The sequence below is a fragment of the Acyrthosiphon pisum genome, chromosome A2 (genome assembly GCF_005508785.2).
Source record: "Acyrthosiphon pisum isolate AL4f chromosome A2, pea_aphid_22Mar2018_4r6ur, whole genome shotgun sequence".
In the NCBI taxonomy this organism is placed as follows: domain Eukaryota; kingdom Metazoa; phylum Arthropoda; class Insecta; order Hemiptera; family Aphididae; genus Acyrthosiphon; species Acyrthosiphon pisum.
The window spans coordinates 87138554-87161775 of record NC_042495.1 but is presented as its reverse complement, the minus strand read 5'-3'; the positions used below and the strand labels follow the sequence as shown (position 1 = coordinate 87161775).

The 23222-nt window shown below is 27.3% G+C and overlaps 1 protein-coding gene across 5 annotated transcripts in view; it reads right to left on the bottom strand.

Moving 5' to 3' along the window:
* LOC100166757 (acetylcholine receptor subunit alpha-like) overlaps positions 1–23222 on the bottom strand; it is a 175538-nt gene that overhangs the window by 140846 nt on the left and 11470 nt on the right. For all 5 annotated transcript variants that reach the window (XR_003839649.1, XR_003839648.1, XR_003839650.1 and 2 more), the window contains exon 2: positions 4452–4639. Coding sequence is in view for 2 of the 5 variants with exons in the window: in XM_029490650.1 (XP_029346510.1) it covers positions 4452–4637 (186 nt within the window). In the remaining 3 variants the exon portion in view is untranslated. The remainder of the gene's footprint in view (positions 1–4451; positions 4640–23222) is intronic.

The window sequence follows — 23222 nt, the reverse complement described above, 5'->3', positions numbered from 1 at the left end:
TTCGGTTTCATAACAATCATAAATACAAAAATATTTATAGTGGTTTAACCAACAAATGAATAAGTAAAAAAAATAAAATCTTGGAATGCACGTACAGACGTACATAGGGTGCTTTGAACTTTCTATGAAACAACCATGAGTATTCATAGAATCAACTTATGCATTATTACCTACTCATGTATTTACCATAATATTTCTCCTTTCACAAAATTGAGCATTTAAACATATACTATTGGTATCGTAATTTAAACAATTAATTGTATTTATGTTGTTGTTATATTATAGTATTAATTTCCAAGTAAGCTACTAAGAAATAATTCTATAAGTTTTAGGTTGACAATGGTTTACGATCAATAATATATTTTCTACTACCTATATTCATATTTAAACATTTCAAACATATAATTTGTAGTCCAATAAATTTAATACGCTTATTGTAATTTGATATAAATTTACTCACCTATAGTTAACTAACATTTACTTATTAGTTATTTCATTTTAATTGACAGGTGCTTATATTATGTAAATGGAGGTACAACATTAAAATAATCTTATTTATCTAGTTCAAATATTAAACAAGATGAATATTTAAGTGGTACTGAATTACTAATTTATTTTTATACTACCTACCTTATTTCTCAAATACTGACTTACAAGAATGATTATTTACCTAACGATTTTCCTAATAATGTACTTAATAAACTTAAGAAAACAATTTTAGTATAAAATTGTAGTGTTAACAACAAAATTATAGGTTCCAATTTAAATATAAAATAAAAAGGGGGATGGAGAGGCTGAGCGGACCAAGGAGTTGGTTCAAACTCGCCACGGGTGACATTTTTCTTCACAGTGTCCGGAGAAAGTGGCTGCCATCACCCACCCGGGCATGGCACATACCAACGGGTGCCCACTTAAAATGTCACCCAAAACAAATACACACGTATTCAAAACCTACAGTAGCCTCCCTCACAGTTTCACTTGCTAATGACTTCAGTTGTCGAAGCCTCAACAACAAAAAAAAAATGATACAATTATAACAAATATATATGTATATGTACCAGTACATTATGGAGATGTAAAATAATATATTATACTTATGCTAATAACTTTTCAGAGACAAATTAAAATAAAACATAAATAACGAATAATTTATACTTTTAATGCATGCGTTAATACTTTAATATTCAAACAAGTACTTGAATGCAAAATAATTACTAACTTATTAATAATATTATTGGAAAAATCTTTGATTATTTCCAGTTTTAAGAATGTACACATTAATACCCGATAGTAATATACCTAATCTTAATCAGATACATTTTTTTTTGTATTAAACTATTAAAAATCTACTATTAAAAATTTTGCAAAGAAGAATAAATTACGTTTCACATAAGTTGGTTTATTGAATACCGATCCTGAACGAAGCGAAGTATGAATTGGCTTTACAATTATGTTCCTTTCAATAATATATTATTATATTGTATCTATCGTCGCAGCATGATCCTTTGAAGCAAGCAAATCATTTTTACAGTCTTGTAACACAGAATAAAATAAATGTTAGGGACTTGAAATTGTACGACATATGTTAGATATGTATTTTCTAGACTTTGAATATTATTTTAATAATGAAGGCTCCTTTTGAGCAATTTACGTGTAAGCACTTAAAATATTACAATATTTAATTCTCAGACTGAAAATTTCATATACAAATCTAACAAGTCCTTACGAAAATTCACAAGTATAGAAATACAAAGATATGATTTTTTTTATATATACATATGTTTGAAGTTAAAATTTCAAATATTGGTTCTAGCTGTTATTTCGTGTAATTAAAACAAATTAGGTAATCATAAGGTATTGCAGCTTATTGTTATTATGTATTATGTATGTAGATATTAATTATATTAATGTCTATAATTATTGAGATTTTTCAAAATATTCATACTGATTTTTAAAGATATTTTTACCCCGAATCTATTTACACAAACCTACTCGTACGATACGTTACGTTGATATTATAATTATAATTTATAAACTATATGCGACGTTTTTGACAACAAATAAGTTCAACAACTAAATTAAGAAAATATTATCTAATAATAGTATGAATAAACAACAGTGTATAACATAAAAGTTATCATTAAAACTAGATGGTAATCCACTCGTCGCTTTCACTTCTCATCGGTTTTTCATATACCTACATTGGTTTATCATTGAAATCAAATTTAAATACTTAACACACCCATTACAGTAACCTACTCAATGAAAAGGTACACTCAAAATCTACTAATTACTAAACAGCAAAAGCGAAATCCTATAGGTTTTTAATAAAAGATAGTTTATCAGTATATAAGACGCAATACACACATTTAAATTAGATGTTTGTGCGATAAAACAATAGTATATTTATATGATAATAGGCTGATAGACTGTCTACACTCAGAATTGTTTTTCATACGCAGTGATTATTGAATTAAAATTTAAGACATCCTTTACAGTGACCTACTCAATGATAAGGTAAACTCGACTCCTACTGTACAGGAGAGCGGTCACCAACATCCCCCTTTTCTTTTTTCGTTAAATTGTGACTCAACACTCAAATAGTATAATATTTCATCATTCTCGGTGCTCGACGAATGATTGCGGTAGGTAAAGGGTGGACCAGGAGGTAGGCACTAACAATAGAAGATGTTTAAAGTTTTCAATTTCCATATACTATATAGTTCCTGCCGCATATTAAAAGAGGTTTTCATTACTTTGAACCATAAAATATGTCGGGTTGTGCTTTTTACGATCTCTTTTTTTACGAAAAAAAATGTTACCACCTACCATAAAAAAGAAACAGAATAAAAAAAAATCTATATAGCTCTCTATCCCCACGTACTTCGTGTCCGATAAAAACCCACTGGAGAATACGCAACTATCCCTTTTATTTGGTCCCCCTAACCCCAAATCCTGATAAAATTTGTCTATTTCTTTAGTGTCCAGCATCGGCCACAGTCTTGGTCCATTATTTATTGATCAGTTGAAAAGCTTCACAGGCTTGCAACTCCATTATCACTGCAAAAAATCGCCTGTACAATTATTCGAAAGGAGTAACGCACAACATAAAACGTGTAGAGTTTGTCCCATTATGCTCTGAATCACATATGCCAATATTTTAAACACACAACTACGTATATCAATGTCTACTATAGTGCATTGACCATTGTTGTAACTGGATCAAATGTGAGCGAAATAAACGAACAACACGTGTCGCAATCATATTAAAGTTAAGTATTTCATAATTTTACTAACAATGTTTAATTATTATGACACATATAATACAATCTTATTTTTTAAGAAAGTGAAAACAATAGGAAATTGTATTTTGACAATATCCATTATTTTTCTGTACCGTGGAATTTTATGAAAAACATTTTTTTTCTAAAGAAATTCATATTTTACAAAATTTCTTTTGAAATTATTAATTTACTAGAGATCCAACATTAACACTTCTATACATAGTATTATGTTAAATTTCATACATAATAATAACTTACTTACTATAGGTAATACCTATACATTGTACGTTATTTCTACTTTTAAATAGTTTTATTAGCTAGGTACGTATATGTATTATGAATATATTATTTGTATAAAGACCTAGAGTAAATGTTGATAAATGTATAGGTAATATAACATACATCAGGATAGGTAAGTATGTAAATAGTAAATACACATATATTCTATAGTCTATATACATGATATTGTCTAAATAACTGAATCTTAATAATTTATAACCAATCGTACAGGCATGTGTTCATCTGTGATATTCTATTTTAATAACATTATAAAATAATATTTATATATTATGCGTTTGCAGCAGTGGTTGTAACAAAACCACGTTAGACTATTTTAAATATAAATGTATAGTTAGACCGTTCATATAAACATTATCGGTATAATAATTTATAACTTTACAAGTAACTATTTTTAAGTAAATATTTAAAATTACAAATTTTGTATTTTCGTTTTGTTCTTACTTTTTAGAAAATATATAAACTTAAGTGTCACATGTAGATGATTTATAGGTTGTTTTTGATTGTATGCAAACCCTGTAGTTTGTTTACTAAAGTTTGGTAAAAAAAAAAAAAATGATTAAGTAATACTTTTTTTTATAGACCATTTCCTATTATTTATTTAATCTTTTTTTCCCAGTATAATAAATTTAATTTTGAGTTGAAAGATTTCAATAGATATTAAAGTTTGTGTATAATAAAAGGGAAAATTTATAATTAATGAAAATAATAATGTTATTAATTACCTTAATAAAGTTGCTTAATTTACTAAAAAAAAAAAAAATATTAACGATAGGTAGTGAGTTTGTCAATCAATATTCACACTAACTTCATTATAATAAGTAGGTAAGTTAAATATTCAAGCCAAATAGCATTGTTGTGGGTACGTACCACATCGATGAGCTGCGACAGTTTCAGTTTTATAGACACACGTAGAACATCACTGGTGTTCACCACTGGTCTCACGAGCTTGTTGTAACTGGACAAGAGATCGTCGTACAGTCTCTTTGCATCCGGATTCGCAGATACCATTAACCGGATAATCATGAGTCCGAGAAATGCAAATTTCGGCCACATATCTGTAAACGAAAAACACGATCACGTACCTGATTATTGATTTATACCGTTTGAAAGTTTATAAGTTTTCTAGTATTTTCGATGTTCGCGTGTGAAAATTTATTGGACACAAACATGATATATTATGCGGCAACATTGAATTCAAATACTGAAGAATTATATATTTTAATTCGCGAACAATTTATATAAATTGTTTATGTAAATTACAAACTTCAAATCAAATAATTTATATCAATAACGATATAGCGTCGCATAATATTATTTAACATTGTGTGGTTTAAAATGTTTAAATAAAATAGGTATATATTTATTTTATGTACCTCCATGACATTATGACAACTTTAGAATATCGAAAAAATTTAATATAATTCGGTTATAAGGGAAAACTCAGGGGAAAACACAATAAAATTGTGCATTTCATACATTTTTATCGTAGGTTTAAATTGAAAAAATGGCGTTGTTTATATAATAAACATATTTTTTATATATATATATATTTATACGTATAGGTAGGTAGTTATATATAAATTGTGATTGTCAAACATCAAATTAAATTATAGTTATTGTTGAAAAAAATGTTAATCTATAAAAACTCACACAGAGTTTTTGTTTTGATGTAACGTTTTCAGCAACAAAAAATTACAACACAAATTTAAAAATACAATGTAGGCACTTATCTCAACAACGTTTCATGCCATTTTATTTATTAGTGTAATAAATATTTTTAATTTTATAGTTTATGTAAAAAAAAAACCTGAAATGTTTTTATATACATTTCTTCTTTCAATTCCAACGAAAAAAAATGAATTTGGGTTGAGCTAAAATATTTAATTTTGAACGAGATGTTATATTGATTTAATAATAAATTGGGAACGATGAAAATTTTTTTTGAATTTATGATGGAGAAAATTAATACGATAAAATACATTATTATATAATCAATTAGCGGTATAACCGTTAGATTCTCACCGATTTTTATTGGTATAAGGTATCTTAATAATTAATTCACTTTATGGTAATATGTAAATGACTTAGAGCTATTTCAATAATAATTATCACGGAAGTATTGCGAAAGCATTTCCCGCGGCGCCGTCGGTTCAAAACGAAAAAAAAAGAGCTATTTCAATAATAAGTTTATTAAATTAATTGTTGTTGTACAACAGCAAAAAAAATAATGCAGTTAGGTACCTATCGTAAAGCTGTTTTAAGATTTTGGGTGTAATGCATTAAATGAAGAGAGAATAATTGATTATATTTATTTCTTCAGTGTAAACAGTTTGTATCGATTAGACTGAGTGATCGATAAATATTATGATATTTATGAGGTATAGATCGAAAACCGTATGTAGACTATATTTTTTCGATTTTTTCGATAGTTTCTCTTTGTGCGATAAAAATTTAAATTAAGATTATTTTATGACCAACACTTAAAATGTTATGTTTTACAAGACTCATTATTATACAAAGTTATTCACCAAGCATGCTCACCCCTTTTTTTCTTCAACAATGCAAGTAATTCAAAATCTGATTCTTTTAATTATAATTAAAAAACCATATTTTTAAATTTGTTGATTTTTGTACCTACTACTTAAGAAGTGTCATTTGAAGACACAAACTTCTATTTTTCTTATGAAAACCCTCCCGTTTCAGTTATAAGCTACTTAGCGAATATTTTTTCTGTATATGTTGTTGTTTCAAAATCAAAATTCCAACAAGTAGTTTTTGACTTCTCCTACTTTGTGTATTAAGGATAATAGGTCCATGATAATGGGTCTGGAAGATATGAGATAGCGTTTTAAAAATATTAGTACCTAATTAGTATTAATCTATTTATATTTTAATTTGTAAAAAATAAAAATGGTCCAAGTATAATATTAACACTAGATCCAATATAACAGCTATTTTATATCTTTGTAAAACCATTTTCAGGACTATTATCTTTACCATAAACATTTGAATAATTAAAAAACTACTCATTCAAATGTTGAATAAGATACGTTGACATTTTTTAATCACAGTAAAAAGGGGGGATTTTTATTTGAAAAGCAGAAGTTTGTATCGCCACATGATACTCATTAAGGGGCCTCGCTACGGCTATTATTTAAGGGGCGACATTTAGGCAATTTGCAATCTTGTCTTAGCCACCTAGGATCTATGTGTTATAGTTGTAAATGAGTATTAGTGTGAATGAAATTGAATGCGGGTACCACTCTCGTACACGCATGCATAATGTCAATAACTCGATAATAATATAAAATTTTATTATACGAATTAGTATATAAAGTTAGTTCACGTGGTCTGATTTTGATTTTGAAAAAAATATTTGAATTTAACAGAAAAATGTCAGTAGATCGTACGAAACACTTTTTGTTTTTAATTTAAATTTGAATTATGATTTGAAAAAACTCATATTTTCGAGTTTTAAATTACATTTTACAATAATATAAAATTTAATTTTTGCAAAGTGTACCATTTATAGATAATTTTCTACCGACTTCAATTTTTTTTTTTTTCGAGAATCAAAACTAACTTTTTTTGTCAAAATATTAGACTCTAACTTTAAACTCTAAAAGTCTTTAGAGCTAAAATCGACGACAGTAGCAAGACCTCTTAAGTAGGTAGTATAGAAAATCTCAAGAATTTGAAAATAAGGTCATTATAGTTTATATATTGTATATTTAAAATTTCAAAAATCAGAATTTGTTCAAATACATTATTAATTTAAAAATAGGGGTGAGCATGCTTGTGAATCACCAAAATGGTATGTATATAACTCATACAATTTTTACAAAATAGTCTTTATACTCATAGTTTATTATTTATTAAAATGTATTAAAATATGCGTAAAAAGCATAGTCTTGCATTCTAAACGAATATAGAAAATTGTTACTTTTATAATAATAATTAGGTAATTACTTTAAATCGTTGATTTAACTTACAGGTACTTAATCTCTGAAGCTATATAATTGAGTTGCAATTAGTATTTGTGTATTTGTGTGGACTAGTATACCATTAAATATCATATTAATTTATTTTCTCTCGTATTGATTTTTAAAACAAAAAATTACAAAATTTTAGAAGAATAATTGACAACATTTCTTTGTGTTTACATTGTAAACAATCTGTAAATAACGCAGTGACGCTACATACAATATGTAAGTACACGTAGAATAACAGAAAACTCTATAAACCAAGGCGAAATTAGTTGCAAGTTTTTTTTTTTTTTTTAATAATCCAGCAGTTTAAAGTTTTTAAAATGAAACATAAAAAAGTGAAATATTAGGGGATAGCGAGAGAGACAAGCTTTTTGGTTGCATGATGGGCTTTGTCGTTGGTAACAAAAGCTGCGCCGTGTTCCTGAAAGCCTATTGTCTCTGTTGCTTCGAACATTTGTTAAAACCTTTTAGTTGACAAAAATGTCCCAGTTTCATCGTCTCCGTAATTAACTTTACTGGAATGCCCCTAGCTCACCGTTATGTAGTATCATTATTTTCTTCTCAGAAACATATACCTAGCGATAGATTGCGACATCTGATGTCGTCTGAATGTTCGTGTTAGTGGGTATTATTACTTATTAACCAAAGTGAAAACTGAAAATTATTCCGGGACACGATGTGATTTGAATACTTCCCCAGAGGACACATTCTACAAGATCTGCTTAAAAACGTATCTCACTGAAGTACATTTATTTGACAAAATGTGTAACTTTATACGAATACAATATGAGAATTCTGATAAATACCACTGAACAAATTTATATTAGTATCTTGTGACAATGTTCATTGTTTATGGGTCATGTATTAAAATATGCATAATATTTGTTGTTGATTATTGAGTAGTTAATCAAAAAAGTGTAATATTATGTCATCATATTTTATTTTCAGTTCGTAAATGAAACGTATACTGAATTACAATATTATATGCGTAGTATGTGTATATAAATATATCACTTTAATATTGCAAAATAATTATTCTCATAGACACGCACAGTTCGTAATGACTATCGATCATGACTGTATTAGTCCATTTAGTTATGTATCCAGTTTATACACACATCGTGTGCGTCCATTATGATAATATGAAGGATATTATATACTTTTTGTTTACATTAATGTAATTATATTAACTGTATGGCTTTATGCCTTATGGTAAACATTAAACTATGCAAACAGAGTGAAATGTAATTGATAAAAAAATATATGGAAAAAGTTCAAAAATCTAATTTAGTTTTGACGTGTATAAATTAACTTGAAGTTATTCAAAAGCATATTTTGTTAAGGTTAACTAGAAAAAAAACCGTTGTATAATATGTATGTCTTCTAAAATTACATTATTAACTTAATCTTTTAACTTGTAAATTTTGAGTTTTTAAACATTCAACCTGGGTACCGTTTTAGCACATATTATGTAATTTAGTTATACTTCGTATAATCAAATAACTACGTTTTAAAGCAAATATGTAATATAAAAGTTGTTGGCAACAATTTTAGTTGTATTCATTTTTGTTATAGTTATATTATTATTCATTAATAATAATGACACAAGTTACCTAATAGGTAAGCAACTATGGACTAAACTTGTAAAGGACACAGAAAATAACGAACTCACAATGGCTTATTTTAAATTTGGTTTTGTTTTTCACAAATTTCCAAAAACTTTTTAACTTGAATTTTGTAGAATATATTAATATAATCAACTAGGTACAAATCGTCAATCAAACTATGAACAATATTGCTATTTTTATTACATTTAATACACTAAATAAGACATATTTTTTTTAAATTTTAAATATCAATATTAATTTTCAAATAGTTTATTTTGCACGAGAGTTTTTACCAATTTTCTCATTATGCCTTAAAGATTTAACTGTATTCCATTTCTAAATTAAAAAAGGTGGAACCTATGAAACTTTTAAAGTCACAAAACAGCGATGAAACGATTTTTAAAGAAGTATAAACATTGATAATAAACCTTAACCTATATTCCACTTAGAATCTATATTGTACAAAATAAAGCCGAATAATTTGAAATCCTTACCAATTATTTGGTTCACTGAATTAAATACTTAGTTCACAAAAATAAGTTATACAAATATTCGTATAAACCTTTGAAAATGTATTTTGCTTTTTTTCTGCTGAGTAATATTGATGTCATACAAATAGAATCTTAGATATCTATATATTTTTTTTATATTGTTGATGTACATTTTCCAAGAAAATTGAAGCCTCTGATAAAAGAAAAATATATTTAATACCATTTAAATCTTATATTATAGTATTTCGTATTTTTTCTAATAATTGGTGTGGACTGTGAAATATAAATAAATATAAGTTAAAAAGCTCAGCGGAGAACATTCTTTTTTCACAAATAATTTCTTTTTGATGACCAAATATAATACAAATTATTATTGACAAACAGAAATGAAATCCTATATACAAATTGAAAAAAAAAATTTAAATCGGAAACAATAATTTATTTAAATCTACAAAAGTAATAACAATAACTCATGAATGTGGTTTTACATTTCAGTTCTACTTTGTATTTATATCGATTACACTTTCTTGCATATAAAATATTTGAAAAAAAATAAAACGTGTAAAAAATACAGTAATAAAGTTTTGAACAAAAGTTTTTAAAAAACATAAATAACCAATATGAAAACATATATCTCAATCAATCAAGGTTGTGAATATCCATACGCATCTCGCATTTTGCACCATAAAAGTTTTCTAAAATGGAAAAATTCAAAGTATAAAATGAAAACAATGATCGAAATTCCAAAGTCAAATAAATTTAACGAAAAAATATATGTAAATTAATATATTATGAAAACATGAAAACAAAGTTCAAATACTCAAATTCTCAATAAGAACAAAATATGTAATAGATTATTTTTAATTTTCCTCGCAACAATGTTAAGTAAGCTGAATAGGTCTATATTTACAATTTTATTTTAAAGGTGTAATACAAGGTATTTGTGGTTTTATCCCGCTTGAAAGCAAATGTATGTAAAACGTAGTTTGTTTCTAAACACGAATAGTAAATGTTTAATATTAGTTGTTTACGGGAACTTCGGAAATCGTAAGTAATTATTATATATCATATTATATATATGTTACACGAATTTTCACTACGAATTAACGTGCACTTCAAGTTACGTTGTAATATTGTAACAACTGTCGTGTATAATGTGTCATAATATAATATAATATCGTTATTGAAATGTAGCGTATTTATAATTTTATTTTATTACAAATTATTTATATCTCGAACAAGAACGTACGATTTATTTATTTATCTTGTGTTTGTGTGTAAAATGTATAATATTATAATTTTTTCAGGGTATTTATAAATAATAATAATATTAATATAGGTAAGTAGCCATGTTGTGTTATACTTTTTACCATTATTAGTTATATTTTCTGTGCATACACGTTCCTCTCTCGCGGCCGATAATACCCACTTTTTGCAGCCAAACGCGATACGAATAAAATCTCGATTTGCACCGTGGTTATCCGGTATACACCTGAATATCATGTCTCGTTTAATGTAGTATGGTGATTAATTTAAAAAAGTCTCGTTGAAAGCGCGCTCCTCTCCGTCGTTTTAATCCGAATCCGACGCGCTCCGAAAATAATGTATAAATAAACCTAGGATTTAAAACGGCGTCTTCCCGAAACGATTACGTGTCGAGACAATGGCCAAGACCATAAATATTGGCTGGCTGTATATTACACACAATATGTTGCCTATATATATTATGTATTTATGTGTATATATATATATAGGTAGGTGTGTGGCGCGCCTGCTCGCCGACTTCGTGCGAGAAAACGGCGACCGGGGAGCCAGGAGCCGAGGTGGAAACACGCGTGGAAAACACGCACCGAGGGCAAAAATGGTGTGGAGGGGGGGTGGACGGACGGTGATGGGGTTCAGATTTTCGTCTTGTTATATGCGACTTACTTCCGACGTGCCAGCGATAGCGGTGCCGACCCAGACGGTTATTTCTTTTATCCTTGCAACGAGGATATTATATTATTATGTGATGATATTATTATTATTATTATTATTTTATATTATTATGGCATATAGTGGATGCAACCGTCGTCAATTGTTCGAGATCGGCAAACGTTTTTCGAACAAACGACCCGGCGGCGGCGTGACACGATATTACAATACGGCTGCAGGTAGAGTATATTGTGACATCGCAAGTAAGTAGGTACCTATAGGTATACCTATACATTGTAGTGTGACACCAAATTTCTTAGACAGATTATTACTGCGGCGGGGAATAATACCTACTCATTTAAACATTTTTTCATGGTATTAAAACATTAATCAAGATTCCCCCAAAGCTTATATCGTGGTTTTTTATTTTGAAGTTATGAGTGCCCTGTTACTATACCAAGAAGACGGTTTTCGAAGTTGACATATTAATATTTATGCATTGCTATTTGTTTGAAATAATGCAAACTAAATAGTGCTTAATGACGAGAATTTATTTATTACTAAGAGGACACTCATGTACCATGTCGTATATTGACTCCTTCTTACAAACGTACAACATCACAAATTTAGGTTAAACAGGACCAATTTTGTGTTGTAAGCTCAAAATCTCAAATATTAGAGTTGTTGACCTGATATCAAAAAGGGTACCTAACAATAGGTACTATCCACATGGTATTTTGCAGGTTTGATTGATAGGTATTTTAAACTTTAAAGTGGGTTATAACGATGTAAAATAATAACATTTTAAAATGCTTATAACTGGCTTGAAATGCTTGAATATTTAAATATCAATAGAAAATTAGGAAATTGCATAGATAACCTTCAATTGATACTAGTCAACTCACTTCAAATCGAATATACACTCACTATTTATTCTACTGACCGCAATATTAATGTTCAATGTTCTGAATTTATTAAATATAATAATATAAATTATGTTTGTAAGACAGAAACAAGTTATGATAGCCAACGAAATAATTTAAAGTATCGATATCACCCACATTTTTCCTATATCGTATCATATTCCGTGTACTGGTTAGTAATGATTCAAAAAAAAAATGTTGAACAACTAAAATTAATAATTTATTGTTTTTTACTTGAAAAAATAATAATAATTAATAATATGGATATCGTATCGAATTACCGATATCATTCAAAACAACACATTTTACGATTCATTATTAACAAATAATCATTAAATATTTAATATAACTTCAAAACCTCTACAACCATCTTATAACAGATAATTATTATTACCGTAATTTTACATCATTATAATTGCAGGTAATTTACACGCATAGCTATAATATAGCATCGCAATTAATTTAATTTATTATTATACAGTAATTATAGTGAATAAGTCGTATACATTGTAATGTTTTGTGATTAAAACGGTGTTAAACGCAGAACAATACGTCTTATCATGCACGCAACAATATAATGTTATTGTATTATTAGTGTTGAATTATACGAAATATTACGTAGAATAAGTGCGTTTTAATAACATACCATATTATAGTAGGTATAACAGCTAAGACTTACATTGATCTACGTCGTAAACTTTTGAACTTTGAAAATTACAACAATAATTTGCTATAATTTATCAGAAGGTTGACATCTAATTCGAATTATATCACACACGTGTGTGTATGATTAAAGTTGAAATATTATATTGTTACCTATCATTATGTTTATTAAATACACAAAATAACAGTTAATATCATATAGATTAAATTCTAGCTTAAAAAAAATTAACGAACTAAGCAACAGCAATAACATAAGTACCTTACATAATTATCATATAATGATCACTGTATATTAATTATATTTTTGCAAGTCTGGCGGTCAAAATATTTATTCAATTACCGTTTTTAGAAACATAACATCATTTAGAGTACATGACGTCATTGAAAACAGTAGAACTGAATGTCAAATTGAATAAACTTTATACGTCATATTGAAAGAATACACAAAGGACGGAGAACTAGTCGCTAAATATTATCGTCGCATACTGCAGCAGGACAATTTATTATAATATTATTGTTAATAACACGGTAGTTTCCTGCAATGATCAAATTTCATCAACAAATAAATAATGATTTGCTCACTAATTTGCGCCGTTCATTGACGTCAAACTATTGAACTCAACAGAGTCCACTGGTGACATAGGCGCCAATCTACTTTTGAATCATTGAGGTGAAAACATTACTGGACACCTATCTACTCCCAAAAATAAGGTGCCATGTATTATGAAAATAATTATTCTGATTTTAGTGAAATTATAGAAAACTCGAGTGCTTAATTACAACATCACACCCATACGGCTTACCCTCAATCCACCACCTCGTTAGAAATTCTGTGGATCATTAAGTATATTTACCCCTGAATTTGGCAGTCGATATTAGTGTCATTAAATGACGGATACAACAAGGAGGGATTTAAATCGATTTCTGTCGGTACAATTAAATACGGATAATTATTGTCATCGAAATGATTGTGCGTCAGGCCGATTATAAAATATAGGTTCGAACAGATGCTTAAGTCAAGCGAAATAATGTCGAAATCCTGAACGCGTCTACAACATTACAGTAAAATATAAACTATGAATGAGCACCAGCAGACGGCGGTAGCAATAGATAAACGTTTAAGTACCTACTCGACTTTCGTGGTCAGTGTTCGACTCGCGTCGCTTTATATTACCTTTATAATAATATTATATTGTACATAGTGAAAACATCGTCTCACAATATCCGCTACCGCTATCGGTCCTGACCCACCCATCCAACAACCTCCCTACCCAAACCATGCCGGACGAGGTTGAATCCCATACAGATATATGCGATACCGATAGGTATCAATTTCTCATACGTTGGCATCTGTCCACTATATAGTATTCTCTGTATATTAACTTTTGTGCGCCCCCGAATACTTATATAGTTACCTATATGTGTATTATATATATATATATATATATGTGTGTGTATATTATATATATATATATAGATGAGTATACCTAGTCCCTTCAATTAGTACACAGCGCCCTATCGGATTACGACCGATCGCTGCCGCCGCCACCGCAGTCGTCGTCGTCTACTCGTCGCGCAAAGAGGGTTAAATATAAGGAGGGGTTGGAAGTGGACCAACGTACTTTGTCCGCGCCGGTTGAAATTAATGAGCCGGGAAAATTGAAAACGGTCAATCGAGTAGAACGCGTGGTGGACATCTTATAATACCCACAGCCTATAATGTATAATACATAATTCGTTATTAAGCGACCGAATCCGATAAAACATTATTATCGTATCGTAGGTAGCTATATTATTATTCGTTGATGGTACCGTGATAATATATTATTTTATAGGTTAAGGGGGGGGGGGTAGATTTTTGTATTATTATATATTGTGTATTGTATTTACTGTAATTATTTCGCTGATCTAAGTAGTCTGAAGTCTGCAGATCAGTCGGTAATCGCACCTACAATATTGTTTTGTATAGGTAGCCGTTAGGTAACTACCCAAATGTTGTGGTTTAGTGAAGATATCGTAGACTGCGCTTAATAAGCCAGATGGGTATTTCAACATAGAGTATAAATTATTATACTCGACTATTGCCAGATTACAATTACTGTTTATCATAACGTTCCAAAGTAATAGAGCGCTGATATTATAACAAGCAAAAAATGTATGTTGAAAACATTGATTATTATTTAACGTTCAAATAATTATATGTAATTTTAAATTTACCAAATAGTTATTGAATGCATTGATTATTGATATAATTTAGTTTATTTTAATTCACAGTAGATAACTACTGATATAAATACAGATATAAATACATATTATCAAAATATATCATGTTAATATCGTTAAGTATAGGTATAATATATGTATAAAATATTTTTATTATTTTTAATCACATCGGTGTCGGATGTTGATGTGCTTTTGCAATCATTTGTAATTAATCTTCTAAAAATTAATTTGATGATAAACCCAACTTATAAGTTAAACCTGGCACCTCATCAGATATTTACTCAAACAATAATTATTCGTCATAATTTAATGTTATCATGTTTTTTCACTATGATATTATACACGGCGCTTAGGTACGTAATTGTATAAGTACCTGAATAGTATTATGTATCCAAAAAAAACTATCTACATTTAGTTAATAATTAATTTAATAGCCATTTAAAGCCGTCCGTTCACCCCATCGGTATTTCTTACACTCATCTGAACATCTAACTTATAATATATTATGTACGTATAATATAGTAGAAGTGCTCTAAATCGAGGTATTTTCACATTTCGTTTACAACAAAGTTCACATCATGAGCCTGTATAAAGTTTTAAGTCTCGCTCGCACCATGCACAATATACTTGTGTAAATCCTATCAAACAAATAGTATTGTAGAAGTTTCAAAAGTGATTTTAAAAAAAAAAATTCACTTTAATGCAAACTAACTGGTTCTCGTACAACAACAAAATAAAAAAATATAAATAAGAAAAAAATATAGAAGAAACAAACTATTGTTAAAAACAATGAGGCTTTAATTTATTATTTTTAGATATACCTATCTGATATTTTTTTTTTAGCAGTAGTACCTACCTACTTTTTTTATAATTTATATTTTAAATTATAATACTCTGAGGAGGAATAAAATCAACTAGACTTAAATTAAGTCCATGTAGTTTACATTTAAATACCTAGTGTTTTCATTTAATTTTCACTTAGTTTTGGTAAGTTTTAATAACAAGATTCGTGAACTTTATACAAATTATTAATATAGCTAGAAAAACATAATATATTTTTTTTTTATTTGTTTGTGTCTTATAATTTCGTAATCCTTTAAATACTTAAAAGCTTTCATTTAAATATAATATGTATGTATTATATTCATATGTTTGTGATACCATACCTATATGTATTTTTAATTTTATCGAAACTACAAAATATATTCAAACAAAATTAATTATGTATCGTTGTTAAAATGACAGTATATAACTTTTCATTACCACGAATATCAAACAATATGACACATCAACTAAACTAAATTACCCTCATTCACATCATTATAACATTATTATTATCATTATTCATAAATGGTAATAGACATAATAATGATGTATTGCACATTTGTATTGCATTTCCTTTATAGACTTTTAAAAAATGCAAATTATCATCAAATTCAATTATTTATATATTAATAAAGTTATCTATAGGCCATAATAGTCTTGTTATTGTTATATATATATTATACTTTACTCCATAATATGTTGTATCGTATCAAACATTAATGCAAATATCGCAAAATCTCCGAATAAAAATAAGAGTAAATAAATAAAAGAACACTGAATTTTCAATATCCTATTTAAACAAAAAGGGTTAACATGTTTTTCCGATTTTGATATTACAATATATTACACACTTATGTACGCACTTAAATCCACACGTTTATTCACACAACTACACAAGCGCATGCATGCATGTTCTCACACGTATAATACATTCTTAAGTTACGAGTAAACGTGACTCCCTTCGATACATGTAACATGTAGAAGGAGTCCCTACTGAAATGTCTCTGAATTACACTGAGTGATTCGGCCAGAATGTTCAGACGTATGTTTTCATTTAATTAAACGTTTTAGATGAAACTGCATTTAAAAAAAAAACTTAATATGTTTATTAATTATGCATAGCAGAATGTGCGGTTTTTGCTAGAAAATATAAATTTATATCGCTATACAGGACACTTCTTATGATTTGTATCTTTAAATTACGTCATTAAGTACCTATATTTAAGAATTCCAAAAATAAGAATTTTAACACAAATTAAATGCATTATTCAAGGATAATAGGGTGAGAGGGTGAGTATGATAACAGCGATCTGTAGTATATAATTGTATTATTATATGGGAAAGTTGTCTTATACAAATAAAATATTTAGTAAAAATGTATGACGATTTGACTTGATTATACGTAATTTATAATAATATTATCTTTTAATTGGAATATGGACTGTAGCTGACTGTAGCCAACTATCTGGTATAATATTATGAGTTTTATCAACAATATTAACGTCTGCTCAAACAATATGTTTTTTTTTTATAATAAGGAAATGTTTGATTTTGAATAACTTTCAATTTATGAATTTAAATGAGGAACTGAAAATTATTCAAAACTGTGTACCTACTTTCGTTTCATAACAATAGATTTAAATCACTTTAACGTTACGATACATATAATATGAGTGCAATATATTTATATGATAACTAGCTATTGAGAAATAATAAAGAATAAATTGGGTAACTACTAGTAGGTAACAATTTAGCTGTACAGTATATATACTATAGGTATACCTATGTAGAGTGTATCTCGTCAGTCGTCACTGAGTAAGTCACTATAATGTATGTGTTTAATTAGAATTTCGATAATAAATCATTGCATAATAGAAACGAATCTAAACGAAGACAATCCGACAGCTTTATTATTATGGGTAAGTATATATAATATATTTATATAATTACTGTTATAGTAATCAACTTATTATTAGTAGTAATAATTAAAACAGTATGTTGAATTATTTTTTGCTGAAAATTATATAATTATATTATAATAGTCAGAATTCATACCTTATACTATGTAATTAACTTTTGATTCAACACACACTTACCGTAGAACGGTCTAAAAATGTTCGTGAATCTAAATATTTTGAAGATATTATTATTGTGTTTAGTAAAATATAAGACTATAGATACATAATTAAAGTTTCAAGTTTCCCCTAGAAATATTATTTTTAAATTACAATGTTATATTCTTATAGGCTATAATATTTTATTCATTTTCAACAAAAGAGTTTTCAAATGTTTGTGAATTTGACGAATTTTTTCAACATTTCAACTTCTAACCATATTATAATATATACACAAAAAATATGCATATGTATTTTAAATACTATTACCTAAATGTCTTTCAGAACAACGAATGCTATAGGATTTTGCATTAAATTGTGAAGGTTTGAGATCAAGCTTTGAAATGTTTATTAATCACTATCAAAAATTAAATTAAAAAAATTAAAAATGGCATATGCTTATAAATAGCTTAAATTTAGTCCAAATATTTTGAAAATGTATTAGAGTTTAGAAAATGATAGTTTAAGCAATATAGTAATAGTATAATGTTTCCAGTTTTTACGATTGATTTATTGAAATTATACATTGAGAAATAGTTATTTAAAAATAATAAACATTCAATTCAAGGTTTAAACGTTGACAATTTTAAATTTCAGATAGGTACTTATTAGTTATTACAAATATGTGTGGGCTTATACTTAACTTTTTTTTTATAATTATTGTAACCATATAACTATTATAAAACCTTGTACTATATTATGTTTTTAAGCCTAAGATATAATATGATAAAAAGGTGGGTAAGTGGATGTTGGTCTGCTGTACAGTAGGTTACAAGTGGGTCACTGAATAATGGATAATATTAAATTTGAATTCAATGATATAATATCATTGTATACGAAAAACCATTCTGAGCAGAGAATGTTTGTCAGTGTGGATATTTTATATTATATTTATATTGTTATTACTTATTATTTATACGGTATTCGGTAAATTGAATTAATATTATAAAGTTACAGAAAAATAACTAAAATCGTTATTCTTGGTTATTTAATATGTAATTTCTTTCAAATTTGAACTTAAAATTACTATAAAAAAAACAGTATTTTAATATTTTTGAGATTTTTTGGTTACAGAATAACCTACTTACGTGGAACCTTGTTTTAAATTTTCAATCCTTAGCTATAAAAGTTGAACAATTTATACATTTTTAAATATTCAATTTGATAAATGTTGTCAACATTAAACTTTAAATACTTATAAAAAAAATGTGTGCCTATATATTTTTAATATTTTTCAACTTCTTTTTAACAAATATCAGGAGCATTGTATAAAGTGTTCACGTTTTTTTAACCGACAAATAAAATGTTATTAATATTTATAGAAAAAAAACTAAAAAAAATGAAAATTGAAAACAGTCAAAATATTTTGAAAATGTTATCAAGTACCTATGGGAATTGATAAAATAAACATATGGTATAAATTTCAAGTTTTTACGGTTATTCATTTTTGAATTACAACAAAATAAGAAAATAGCTACTTGAGAAATCGAGTGAATATCATACATGTTGTAAAAATATGAATTTCAAACGCTCATAAAAATTTAATTTGACTTTCTTGTAGACATTTTTTTTTTTTTTGATATAGGTAGACAATATTATGAGGAATTTCGTATTACATTTTCAAATCATAGATTTAAAAAGAAAATTTTTTATGAATTTTTGACTCAAAATAATTTGCAAATTTCCGTGTTTTTTGCGTGATTTGTCAACATTTGAACTTTAAATGCTTGTAAAAAAAAATTTTAACTATGGATTTTTAATATTTTTCGAATTTCTTTGTAACAATATATTAAAAGCCTTGTATTAAGTTTTCAAGTTTTTTTATCCAACAAATAACATTCATAGAACAAAAAACTAAAAAAAATGGAAACTGAAAATGTCCGTAAATAGTTCAAAACAAATCAAAATATTTTGAAAATTTTACCGTGTATAGAAAATGCTAATATCTATAAGCAACCAGTGAAAATGTCATGTATCTGCGTTCATTTTTTTAGAGTCACACCAAAAACCAAAATCAATTTTGTCGAAAACCGATTTAGCGTAAAAATTTGAGCAATAATGGGAATATGGGATTTTCACATTCCCAATGCACCATTTAGATTCGCTTATCATCGAATAAGATACTGAAGTTGAGAATCAAACCATTATTATTTATATATCAACTATATATAGGTATATATATATTATTTCGATTACTTCTCGTGTACACAGACACAAAAAAAAAAAATATAAAAAAAATATAATTGTGAGATCAATACATTCATCGTTCCACTCAGAATCTAAAATGTTATGAATTTTAAAACTACAAGACAATTTGCAAATATTCGTGATTCTTACGAATTTTGTCTAAATTCTAACTTTATATTAAATTCTCATAAAAAGTATAAGAGTATTATTTTTGGCTCAAATTTGTTGTATAGTTCCAATATTAAAAACTAATATTAAAATGTATTAAATTGTCCTGATATTTGACCATGCATACCTACACTTTTTATCAAAATGTATTGAAATAAACAAAAACATTCACGTTTTTATCAGATACTTCAAAAGAGTCAAAATATTGTATTGAAAATTCTAATACAAACATTTGATAACAATTTCATATATCTAGATTTATTGGTTTTAAAATTACTACCAAATAAAGAAAACAGATCGAAAAATGGGATTGCGTATTTTCCGGTTTTCCCTTAATTTTTTTTTTTGTTTTCCCAATTATGAAGTGTCCTGCAATGTTTTAAACCTCACTAAAAAAATATATTCATTGTAAAATCAATACACTCATGGCTCCGCTTAGAATTGAACTGAAAATTGGCAAAGAAATTACGGCCGCATACTGTTCTACTGTAATTCGATGTACACAATTAAATTATAACACGCGATTAAAGTACGGTTTTTATTATTATCTATTCTTGTATAATTATAGTTTTGGGTAAAATGTAATATTGTACGATCAAATGTTTCCATAAAAAAGTCATATTATATACAATATATTATTATGTAATATATTATACATTACTACAGTGACTTTACTATTATGAACATTATTGTGGGCACTAAAAAAAAAGACTAATTTTCAAAGTCTCTTTTGGAATACAACTATTTGAATATCCGTCATAGGGATATCATTCCATGATACGGCTCCTTCTATTCACCGATGGTTATCCAGTTGACTTGGTATTGTTGTTATTTTTGCTTCATATCCCTTTCGCAGTTTCACATGGACTTTTTATGTTATTTTCGTTTTCACTTTTTTTTTTTTTCATTTATGTTCGGCTCATGAAAGGATCGGCTTTCATTGTTTTTTGAAGAAACTCGTGGTTCGGTAAACAAGCAAATGACCCGAAAAACATTGTTCGCGCTTTGTACGCGTATTTGCAGATGTAGATTTGTATTCAATACACAAAACCAATGCCGCTGTTCTGCGTGTTGACATGATAGTTTTTTTTTTCAGATTAAACGCACCAACGCAAACTTTTAACATTGGACGTGTCAAAATATTTGATTTATAATGGCTACATTTGTATTTGATATTATACTATTACGCATGTGTATAATATACGCATGGACTACAATAATAATATTACTGTATACCAGACCTCATAATTACACCATGTTTTTTTTTTCTGTACAAATGTCGTAATAAATTATATACAAGTAAACGCGATTTCATTTAGAGATTCATTAAATAACATTAAATTGTATGTCTATATTTCTAAATAATAATATTATCATTGAATATCATTTAGGTACATAATTAGTATAGTAATAAATACATCGACCAACTATTTATAAAGCACGATTTAACAAATTGCAATTAGTTATAATCTTTATGAATAATGTTGGTATGACGGTTAAAAATACTTTTAATTAATATAAACATTAAGGTTTTACTTAAATCACAATTAAGTTGAATAATTTAAGTACCTGTGAATAAATAAAGCAAAATTCAAGCTTATGGATATATGAAAATTTTTTTCTAGACAAAATCATAGAAGGAATAAAAATATAATACACAATCGATCAATCTTACTTATAACTTATAAGCAATACCTATTCTATAGTATTGATCCAATTCATATCAAAATAAGGAAAATATTAATATGGTTTAAACTTTAAAGTTTTTGTTACTTAATTGAACTAATATTTCATAATTTAGTTGTCTCTGTCACTTCTATGTTATAGGTAGGTATATTATTATAATAATACAGCATGCGTGTATCCTGTATCCTGCATTAAGTAATTAATCAAGGAAAGTAATTAATCTTTTCTCAAATGTAACATCTATTTCATGAACCGTGTCTATTAGAAATAAAATGTTCACAATCTAAAGACGATAACTATCTGATAACTTGTACATACATAGTATAATTATTGTTTTTCAAAAAACGTTGTGAATGGGGTATTAATATTTTTGTAAAACCATAACTGAATTATACTATACTGTTACTATTACTGTTTCAATTTATTTAATTTAATCTTCATATTAAAAGTATAAATACATCGTTTGGTCAACACTATTAATTTAGATTTCTGTCATCACATCAATTCAATTGCATAAAAGTATTATCGTCTATAAGTCAGTGATATATTATTATTATTTATTAGACTTTATTTTTAAGAGGACGCTGCCCATACATTAATTTTGCTGTCTCGGTCTTGCACACGCACGACATAGCAAATTGTCGTTCACTAGTTTCAATAGTGTGCTGTTGGTTTTAATACTAGAGTGAATTTACCTATTATAAAACTTTTAGGTAAGAACATTATCTGTGCTTAAGAGTCGCCGATTTTTCGAAATTTTCGTTTTCAAGCAAGATATGAGCATTTTTTAATTTTGATATTACACATACCCATATTTTTCTTGAAAATGAAAATTTCGAAAAAATCGG